A 12,500-nucleotide genomic window follows, 5' to 3' on the forward strand; every position below is an offset into this window, starting at 1 on the left:
AAAGTAGGAGGCAACCTGGACTCCAAGGGCTACGGGGTGGCCACGCCCAAAGGATCGCCCCTCAGGTAGGCTGTAGTGTTGTTGTTGTTTTAATGTAAACAACATACAGACCAAATGAAATGTATTGAACGTTGTTTTATGACTCAGTTCTCTGCAGAGATATGGAGTACAGTGAAGTACACTGAAAGACAATTAAAGTCATTTTACATAGTGTAAAGTGTAGAGTAGTGAAGTGTAAAGTGTAGGAGGGCAGTAGGTCCCTATATATATATATATATATATATATATATATATATATATATATATAAAGAAGTAATAATGAGAAAGTATTTGTAGTTTAACTTGTATTTAATTACATTTTTACTGATGAAATACATTCTGACCTATGACCTTTGAGACTTGGTCCGCCTCTGCACATGCAGCTCTTACCTGTTAACTGTCTGTGTTTCTGTCTGTGTGTCAGTCTGGCTGTCTGTCTCTTAATCTGTCTCTCTCTCTCTCTTTTTGTTCGTCTTTGTCCACATGTGTGTGTCTCAGTGTTTCAGTCTGTCAGCCTGTTTACCTGTCCGTTGTCATGTCTCCTGTAATGCCTGTCTGACTGCCAACCTGCCTGTCTCACTGCAATCACCTCATTACTGACCTGTCTGTCCATCCATCCGTCTATCTGTCTGCATTTCAGCTGTCAGATTAAAGCTTTAATAAAAACTCAGAGCAGATCTCCAGCAGGTGCGTTGTGTGAATCCTGAAGAAATTAATCCATAAATTACACCGTACACTATGTAAACTACACCGTACACTATGTAAACTACACCGCACACTATGTAAACTACACCGAATACTACACCGTACACTATGTAAACTACACCGTACACTATGTAAACTACACCGAACACTACACCGTACACTATGTAAACTACACCCTACACTATGTAAACTACACCGTACACTATGTAAACTACACCGCACACTATGAACACTACACCGAACACTACACCGTACACTATGTAAACTACACCGTACACTATGTAAACTACACCGAACACTACACCGTACACTATGTAAACTACACCGTACACTATGTAAACTACACCGAACACTACACCGTACACTATGTAAACTACACCGTACACTATGTAAACTACACCGCACACTATGTAAACTACACCAAACACTACACCGTACACTATGTAAACTACACCGCACACTATGTACCCTACACCGAACACTACACCGTACACTATGTAAACTAAACCGTACACTACACCACCGCACACTATGTAAACTACACCGAACACTACACCGTACACTATGTAAACTACACCGTACACTATGTAAACTACACCGCACACTATGTAAACTACACCGAACACTACACCGTACACTATGTAAACTACACCGCACACTATGTAAACTACACCGAACACTATGTAAACTACACCGCACACTATGTAAACTACACCGAACACTACACCGTACACTATGTAAACTACACCGCACACTATGTAAACTAAACCGTACACTACACCGTACACTATGTAAACTACACCGTACACTATGTAAACTACACCGTACACTATGTAAACTAAACCGTACACTACACCGAACACTATGTAAACTACACCGAACACTACACCGTACACTATGTAAACTACACCGAACACTACACCTTACACTATGTAAACTACACCGTACACTATGTAAACTACACCGCACACTATGTAAACTACACCGAACACTACACCGCACACTATGTAAACTACACCGTACACTATGTAAACTACACCGCACACTATGTAAACTAAACCGTACACTACACCGTACACTATGTAAACTACACCGTACACTATGTAAACTAAACCGTACACTACACCGCACACTACACCGCACACTATGTACCTACACCGTACACTATGTAAACTAAACCATACATTACGTACACTATGTAAACTAAACTATACATTACGTACACTACACCATACACTCATTAAACTACATCGTACACTGTGTACTATGTACACTACACTATACACTATGTACACTACACTGTACAGTATGTAAACTACACCATACACTAAGTAAACTACACTGTACACTAGGTACACTACACCGTACACTATGTAAACTAAACTATACATTACGTACACTATACCATACACTCATTAAACTACATCGTACACTGTGTACTATGTACACTACACCATACACTATGTACACTACACCATACACTAGGCACACTACACTGTTCACTATGTACACTACACCATACACTAGGCACACTACACTGTACACTATGTACACTACACCATACACTAGGCACACTACACTGTACACTATGTAAACTACACCATACACTATGTACATTACATTACATTACATTATATGTCATTTAGCTGACGCTTTTATCCAAAGCGACTTACAATAAGTGCATTAAACCATGAGTCCAAACTCAGAACAACAAGAATCAAGCAAGTACAATTTCTTCAATAAAGTTAAACTACAGAGTGCCATCGTTAAGAGACATTTAAGTGCTACTAATGTGCTACCTTCCCTATTCAAGGTATAGTCGAAAAAGATGTGTTTTTAGTTTGCGACGGAAGATGTAGAGACTTTCTGCTGTCCTGATGTCAATGGGGAGCCAGCACAGCAAACTACACTGTACACTAAGTAAACTACACTGTACACTACACCATACACTATGTACACTACACCGTACACTATGTAAACTACACTGTACACTAGGTACACTACACCATACACTATGTACACTACACCATACACTATGTAAACTACACCGTACACTAGGTACACTACACCATACACTATGAACACTACACCATACACTATGTACACTACACCATACACTAGGTACACTAGACCATACACTATGAACACTACACCATACACTATGAACACTACACCGTACACTATGAACACTACACCGTACACTATGTACACTACATCGTACACTATGTACACTACACCATACACTATAACCACTACACCATGCACTATGTAAACTACACCGCACACTATGTAAACTACACCGAACACTACACCGTACACTATGTAAACTACACCGCACACTATGTAAACTACACCGAACACTATGTAAACTACACCGCACACTATGTAAACTACACCGAACACTACACCGTACACTATGTAAACTACACCGCACACTATGTAAACTAAACCGTACACTACACCGTACACTATGTAAACTACACCGTACACTATGTAAACTACACCGTACACTATGTAAACTAAACCGTACACTACACCGAACACTATGTAAACTACACCGAACACTACACTGTACACTATGTAAACTACACCGTACACTATGTAAACTACACCGAACACTACACCTTACACTATGTAAACTACACCGTACACTATGTAAACTACACCGCACACTATGTAAACTACACCGAACACTACACCGCACACTATGTAAACTACACCGTACACTATGTAAACTACACCGCACACTATGTAAACTAAACCGTACACTACACCGTACACTATGTAAACTACACCGTACACTATGTAAACTAAACCGTACACTACACCGCACACTACACCGCACACTATGTACCTACACCGTACACTATGTAAACTAAACCATACATTACGTACACTATGTAAACTAAACTATACATTACGTACACTACACCATACACTCATTAAACTACATCGTACACTGTGTACTATGTACACTACACTATACACTATGTACACTACACTGTACAGTATGTAAACTACACCATACACTAAGTAAACTACACTGTACACTAGGTACACTACACCGTACACTATGTAAACTAAACTATACATTACGTACACTATACCATACACTCATTAAACTACATCGTACACTGTGTACTATGTACACTACACCATACACTATGTACACTACACCATACACTAGGCACACTACACTGTTCACTATGTACACTACACCATACACTAGGCACACTACACTGTACACTATGTACACTACACCATACACTAGGCACACTACACTGTACACTATGTAAACTACACCATACACTATGTACATTACATTACATTACATTATATGTCATTTAGCTGACGCTTTTATCCAAAGCGACTTACAATAAGTGCATTAAACCATGAGTCCAAACTCAGAACAACAAGAATCAAGCAAGTACAATTTCTTCAATAAAGTTAAACTACAGAGTGCCATCGTTAAGAGACATTTAAGTGCTACTAATGTGCTACCTTCCCTATTCAAGGTATAGTCGAAAAAGATGTGTTTTTAGTTTGCGACGGAAGATGTAGAGACTTTCTGCTGTCCTGATGTCAATGGGGAGCCAGCACAGCAAACTACACTGTACACTAAGTAAACTACACTGTACACTACACCATACACTATGTACACTACACCGTACACTATGTAAACTACACTGTACACTAGGTACACTACACCATACACTATGTACACTACACCATACACTATGTAAACTACACCGTACACTAGGTACACTACACCATACACTATGAACACTACACCATACACTATGTACACTACACCATACACTAGGTACACTAGACCATACACTATGAACACTACACCATACACTATGAACACTACACCGTACACTATGAACACTACACCGTACACTATGTACACTACATCGTACACTATGTACACTAGGTACACTACACCATACACTATGTAAACTACACCATACACTAGGTACACTAGGTACACTACACCATACACTAGGTACACTACACCATACACTATGTACACTACACCATACACTATGTAAACTACACCATACACTAGGTACACTAGGTACACTACACCATACACTAGGTACACTACACCATACACTAGACCATACACTATGTAAACTACACCATACACTAGGTACACTACACCGTACACTAGACCATACACTATGAACACTACACCGTACACTAGACCATACACTATGAACACTACACCGTACACTAGATACACTACAACATACACTACTTACACTACAACGTACACTATACACTACACCGTACACTATGTACACTACACCATGCACTATGTACACTACACCATACACTATGAACACTACACCATGCACTATGAACACTACACCGTACACTAGGTACACTACACCATACACTGTGTACACTACACCATACACTATGAACACTACACCATGCACTATGAACACTACACCGTACACTAGGTACACTACAACATACACTATGTACACTACAACGTACACCGTACACTACACCGTACACTAGGTACACTACATCATGCACTATGTACACTACACCATACACTATGAACACTACACCATACACTATGAACACTACACCATACACTATGAACACTACACCGTACACTAGGTACACTAGATCATGCACTATGTACACTACACCATACACTAGGTACACTACATCATGCACTATGTACACTACATCATGCACTATGTACACTACACCATACACTAGGTACACTACATCATGCACTATGTACACTACATCATGCACTTTGTACACTACACCATACACTAGGTACACTACATCATGCACTATGTACACTACATCATGCACTATGTACACTACACCATACACTAGGTACACTACATCATGCACTATGTACACTACACCATACACTAGGTACACTACATCATGCACTATGTACACTACACCATACACTAGGTACACTACATCATGCACTATGTACACTACACCGTACACAATGTACACTACACCGTACACTACAATGTAAACTACATCATACACTATGCATACTACACCGTACTGTTGAACGAAGTGGTGGACATGACTACGATGAATTCTCACAAACAGAAATTTCTCACATTTTACATCCAGAACTCAAGACAATAGCTACAGAGACAACAACAACAACAACAACAACCCAGAACCTCATTCTGATGACCAGCAGACGGTTACGCAACGGCAGATGAAAGTAGTCCAAGAAAGAGGATTCTCATTTCCTTTTTCTACCTTTTTCTCTGAAAGAAACTTTAGATTAAAATGAGTTTGAAGACTTCGTTGTGATCTAATTTGTTTATGTTCAAGAAGGGGGAATATTTACCCCTTGGTTTAACATCATTAATAAAGATGGATGATGATCTATTCAGGACTCAAACGTCTTCGCTGAGTTAAACAACGAGTTTTATTTTCCTCTTGCAGCATTTGAAAGTCACGTCTCTTCCATTCCTTTTGTTTCAGACAAAGTCGTTATCAGATGTCTTGTTCTCATTCTTTCTGCTTCACATCAGCGTTTTACAGCCAACCCAGAGACGGTAGATCAGATTAGTTCACGCCGAACGTAATAACAATGCATTTTCCTGTGTTATGAAATTAATCCAAATGCTACACGGACAGAAAAACCAAAGCCAGAAGATTCTGCCTTGGTGGTAAAATGGTTTCATGTTTCTTAAAAGCAAATTGATAAGTGAGAACTTCTAAAAACAGATATAACATGTGTAGAATTTATTTTGGGTGCAAAGAGAAGAAGACAACACGGTTGTGGTAAAGCCCTTGAATGCTGAGCATGCTGGGTAATCAGTTGCCTCTGGGTCGGCTGATAACATCATGTTTCCACAGATAAAAGCTCATCAGCTCTCGGTGCTTCCGTATCTCTGTGCTCTGTTCTCATCGGACCATTTGGAGAGTTATTGTTCCAAAATGACATTGTTACAATTCTTTTGATTTATTGATTAAAACGAGGGGCGTCACAATTGAATAGATTGTAATCTTTTTTCAGCTGGCTCTGCTGCTTCTGGATTTATAAAGATAAACAAATCATTGGTTTTATGCCCTAACTATTATTTACATTTTGAAACTCTTGTGAACGTACCGCACTATCGTCCCATTTGAGCAATTTACAAAGATGAAGCTAAGTGGGTCATTCTAACCACAAGGTTAGCGGTTCGATCTCCACTGCTCCTAAGAACATGCTCCCAAGGGGTCAAATGTCAAGCATGGGAAATAAAGTTTAAAAAGAAGAGCCTCTCGATGGAAAAAGGGTGTAATAAAAAAAAGGTGTTGTACTTGGATTCCCGTAATAATAATTGAATGTACATTTCATCTGGACTACTTCCTGCCATGTGTACTTCACTTTGGAATATAACTGCTCCTTCATCACATCATTGTTGTGGTCGTCTCTGTGCTGGTTGGCTCATGTTTCATGTTTCTTGCCGTCGTCGTAGCAACATGCTCTGTAGCTCTGAGCATCACTAGTATGTGAAGGGGAACCACAGGTGACTGCATTCCATTAATACAACAACAATTACATCCTCCAGTTTGTATTTGTGTCCAAGCCTTTGACTGTTGTTACTCTTTTATTGATCAGGTCATGAATGCAAGTCAGTCGTCAGTAACGGAATTCATTCGCTGTCTTCCTCCCCAGACCATATTAAAGTGTTGTTTCCTTTACTGGCCCACCTCACTGGTAGCTTCCATTGGGGAACCCCTCTGCTGCAGCTCATCACTGGGCTCCACTTAAACCAGTGGGCCTCCTGGAGGAGCCCAGCATGTCCAGGTTTTACCCATAGACGTCCCAAATCACTGAAGTCACTTCCTTTATCGTGCAGTGACACCAGACATCATCTGTTTACCACGATTACGTAGTGAGCAGAAAGCTTGACAAGATTATAACCACCTTGGTGTGGTGTCCAAAGGTCATTGGCACAGAGGCCATTGGTCCAAAGGTCATTGGCACAGAGGCCATTGGGCTAAAGGTCATTGGCACAGAGGCCATTGGTCCAAAGGTCATTGGCACAGAGGCCATTGTGCCAGAGGTCATTGGCACAGAGGCCATTGGTCCAAAGGTCATTGGCCCAGAGGCCATTGGGCCAGAGGTCATTGGGCCAGAGGTCATTGGCACAGAGGCCATTGGTCCAAAGGTCATTGGCACAGAGGCCATTGGTCCAAAGGTCATTGGCACAGAGGCCATTGGGCTAAAGGTCATTGGCACAGAGGCCATTGGTCCAAAGGTCATTGGCACAGAGGCCATTGGTCCAAAGGTCATTGGCACAGAGGCCATTGGGCCAGAGGTCATTGGCACAGAGGCCATTGGTCCAAAGGTCATTGGCCCAGAGGCCATTGGGCCAGAGGTCATTGAGCCAGAGGTCATTGGCACAGAGGCCATTGGTCCAAAGGTCATTGGCACAGAGGCCATTGGTCCAAAGGTCATTGGCACAGAGGCCATTGGGCTAAAGGTCATTGGCACAGAGGCCATTGGTCCAAAGGTCATTGGCACAGAGGCCATTGGTCCAGAGGTCATTGGCACAGAGGCCATTGGTCCAAAGGTCATTGGCACAGAGGCCATTGGTCCAAAGGTCATTGGCACAGAGGCCATTGGGCCAGAGGTCATGCCAACAGTGGGTTTGTTCCTAAAGCCAACGCTGAAGTGCATTAAGTCTTTTCCAGCTGGAGGTGAAGGTCCAGGTGACAGTTATCATATCCCGGCTCTTCAAGGCAGAACCAGCCTTGAACCAGCTCGTTGGCTAACTAACTGGTGAGACCACCAAGTGGTATTTGTCTACGCTGTTTCTTGACTATGGGAGCCACCTCACCACCACGGGGACCCAGATATGAGTCAGGGAGAGACGCCACCAAGGAACGGACCTTTTATAACCAACAGGTTGGGCGGTTCAATTTGGGAGAAACAACTCGTCCTCCAAACATCAAATCTGAGTTAAACCAACAATAACAAATAGTAACGTTGAGATTGGGGTGGTGGAGGGCGTTTAGACTGGTTTTATAATAATTACATACATTATATAGTTTAAGCCCAGCGAGTGACTGCAGCAGTCTTTGACACTCAAACTGTGCACTACGTTAACACATGGGAACAACATTTCAACAGGTCTGGGTTGGAAAGCGGTGAAGTCGTCCTAGAAGAAGCCTCCATGTGATGATGATGTCGATGTAACGATTAACACGAGCTCCTTCTATCCCTCATTGCTATCATCCCGTAGAAACCCTGTAAACTTGGCAGTATTAAAACTGAACGAGCAGGGCCTGTTGGACAAATTGAAAAACAGATGGTGGTATGACAAGGGAGAGTGCGGCACCGGGGGAGGGGACTCCAAGGTCAGATCACCGTAACCCCCAACGGGTAACGACCCCGGCACACCGGGGTAACCGGCCACTACCCACGGCTTCAATATCAAGCCTGAAACACTCGGGATCGAACCCTCTGATGTTCTACCTCTGGACTGGGAGGCGGTTCGATCCAACAACCTGCTGATGCAGGGGGGCATTTCACAACAACGCAGCTGGAAGCTTTAACCTTCAGAGCAGATGATGCAATTTCATCCAGGTTTAATTATCATGTGCAAACAAACTGTTCTTCAAAAAAAGTGCAGCAGAGCTCTGATTGGTCCACTGTGGTGGATCAAAAAACAAACGTGCAGCTTGTGCACGAGAAGCCAGAGCGCTTCAGAACTGAAGTCCAACATCATCTGACACACGATGCTGCTGCCATGGTGACATCCGTCAAGTCCAGCTCAAAGGAGACTCGCCTCTTAATTTAGTCTCAGATGGGAAACTACATATATCTATAGATAGATATATAGATATATCTATCTATATATATATATCTATATATATATATATATATATATATATATATATATATATATATATCTATATATATATATCTATATATATAGATATATATATATATATATATATATCTATATCTATATATCTATATCTATATATATATATATATATATATATATATATCTATATATATATATATATATATATATATATATATACAGACATTTGTATAGGAGCATAATCTTCATGGAGACAAATAACTGAATAAATCTGGTCTTGTCAAATACCCCTCTGATCCGGTTCTTGGACCTCCCACACAGACGTTCTCCGGGTTCTAACCCGGCGTTCCCGCAGTGTTTGGGCTGTTGCCGGTTACCCAAAGTGATATAGTAATACACATCTCTCCGTAGGGAGCCGCGAGCTAGATGGAGTATTAACGCATATCACTTTGACATCAGCGGTATGTGTGATTGTGTTGTTTGTTGCTGTCGCTATCGAACGGGTGCTGCTGAACAATAACAATAACATAAGATAACATGGAGGTGCATAATGTTATTTATGTTATTCCCCCCTTCCTCCCCTGGGTCTGTGAAGAATCCCAGTAAACCTAGCGGTTCTGAAGCTCAATGAACAAGCCGTCTTAGACAAGTTGAAAAACAAGTGGTGGTATGACAAGGGGGAGTGTGGACACAAGGACTCCGGCAGAAAGGTCAGTTCTTGAGGTTGCTCGGTCCCGAGGTCATGTGTTGCTTCACCCCCCCCCTCCCCCCCCCCCCCCACACACACACACACACACACCTTATCCCCTCAGACCCAAACCTCAGCAGGTACACTCTGAAAGAAAAGTTATTATATATATTTATATATATATAGATCAACTTTCTCTAAGTTAGGTTCTCAAGGTTCTCAATGGAACTCTTAGTCTGACAGAACCCTTGAAACCTCAGCCCCAAACAAGTGTTTGAAGGTTTAGATGTTTCTCTCTTTTTTAAATACCTGACTTTTAAAGTGTCGTTTAGTATAATTTGACATAAGTTGATTGGCTGAGAGTTAACGTGACAGTTTGGAGAGGAAACCTCTGATAGGCTCACCCCAACATCACAACACTTCCTGTTGAAGAGGCCCCGCCCACTATGAGTGCTGTTTTTTGTTTTTTGGCAGGCTGCATGCTATTGGATGTCAGAGCTAAGCCACGCCCACCGAAACAAAAGATGCATGTGACAGAAATAGCTCAACAACCAATCAAATCCCCCCTTTTTTAAGGAGGATTTGTTCTTCTGTACAAGTTGAGTCAGAATTTTGTATTCATACTGAAAATAACATGTGAAAGGTGACTAGAAGATAAAAAACATTTCCTTAAACAACTTGTCTTTAGGGATGAATATTTCTTTGTTTTACTTCACTCTGTTTGCATTTATGTGCATGGAGTTGCATGTGAAATATACATATGGAATATTATTATCAGAGGCTGTGGTTTGAGGCTGTAAAAAAAGGTATTTTTACCTTTTTAATAAGTTCTTCACCAGCTTAGTGCTGTTTCACAAGAGATAGTAAAACCAATGCAACTTTTAGCCGATGGATACTACATTTCCCACAATGCAACGGGACAACATTTTTAATAGAGTTGCAAAGCAATTATGTTCTGATCACCAGTTTAACTTATCTCAACTTGGCCATCAACAAACGACTCAAAATACTACATTACCCATGAGCCTCTGCAACCGTTTCTATAGAGACGAAGCCGTCAGAATACTTTCCAAAAGAAGTGAATTCATATATTTCATCAGTTTGATCTTTAGCTACAGGTCTCGGTTTATTAGGAGTTCTCTGATTGGACGTTTCTGGCCAAAATTCACTTTTTGACTTTTTAATGAAAGGATTTAAGTTTAATAACACGATTGTTTCTGAAGGTCAAAGCCAAAGAAGTAACGATACTTAATGTCTGTCAATCTATATAGAGACATAAAATCGATATTAATAATACAAATAATCATAAAATATAACATTGATTATGATGCTATTATTACCAATATAGTCAATTATGATTAGCTGGTAAACAGGATTTGTTATACAGCCTCTTCATCATAGCCTTTGAAAGATAATAAATATATATTGTTGGTTAGAAAAGATTATATTATTATTATTATTTTAGTAGTGATGTCATGACTACCTGCGCCGTGATTGGTTGTCCCTGACCCCGCCTCTCTGCGCCAACAGGACAAGACGAGCGCTCTCAGTCTGAGCAACGTGGCCGGAGTGTTCTACATCCTGATTGGAGGGCTGGGCCTCGCCATGCTGGTGGCGCTGGTCGAGTTCTGCTACAAGTCCCGGATCGAGTCCAGGAGAATGAAGGTAAGCCCCGCCCCCTCCAGGTGTCGTACTCACTGAAAGGTCCAACAATAGAAGCACAGATTCACTTCTTCTCCTCGAGACAACGCACGGCCATGTTTATGTTTATGGGCGAGGACACGGAGAGATAAAAAGACAGAGAGATGAAAAAAGAGGTAAAGAGACCAAGATGCAAAGAGACTAGGAGACCAAGATACGAAGAGATAAAAAGACAGAGAGACAAAGAGACCAAGATACGAAGATATAAAGTGACAAAGAGACAAGACAAATAGGTAAAGAGACCAAGATACGAAGATATAAAGTGACAAAGAGACAAGACAAATAGGTAAAGAGACCAAGATACAAAGATATAAAGTGACAAAGAGACAAGACAAATAGGTAAAGAGACCAAGATACAAAGAGACCAAGATACAAAGATATAAAGTGACAAAGAGACAAGACAAATAGGTAAAGAGACCAAGATACAAAGAGACCAAGATGCGAAGATATAAAGATATAAAGAGACAAAGAGACAAAGAGACAAGACAAATAGGTAAAGAGACCAAGATACAAAGAGACCAAGATGCGAAGAT

General features: G+C 41.0%; 1 protein-coding gene across 1 annotated transcript in view; it reads left to right on the top strand.

The window, feature by feature from the left end:
* LOC117742761 (glutamate receptor 1-like) overlaps positions 1-12,500 on the top strand; it is a 42,072-nt gene that overhangs the window by 27,233 nt on the left and 2,339 nt on the right. The window contains exons 14-16 of the mRNA XM_034550381.1: positions 1-65; positions 10,174-10,288; positions 11,797-11,931. The exon at positions 1-65 is cut by the window's left edge and continues 183 nt beyond it. Of these exons, the coding sequence (XP_034406272.1) occupies positions 1-65; positions 10,174-10,288; positions 11,797-11,931 (315 nt within the window). The remainder of the gene's footprint in view (positions 66-10,173; positions 10,289-11,796; positions 11,932-12,500) is intronic.

The sequence above is a fragment of the Cyclopterus lumpus genome, chromosome 14 (assembly GCF_009769545.1).
Source record: "Cyclopterus lumpus isolate fCycLum1 chromosome 14, fCycLum1.pri, whole genome shotgun sequence".
Taxonomy (NCBI): domain Eukaryota; kingdom Metazoa; phylum Chordata; class Actinopteri; order Perciformes; family Cyclopteridae; genus Cyclopterus; species Cyclopterus lumpus.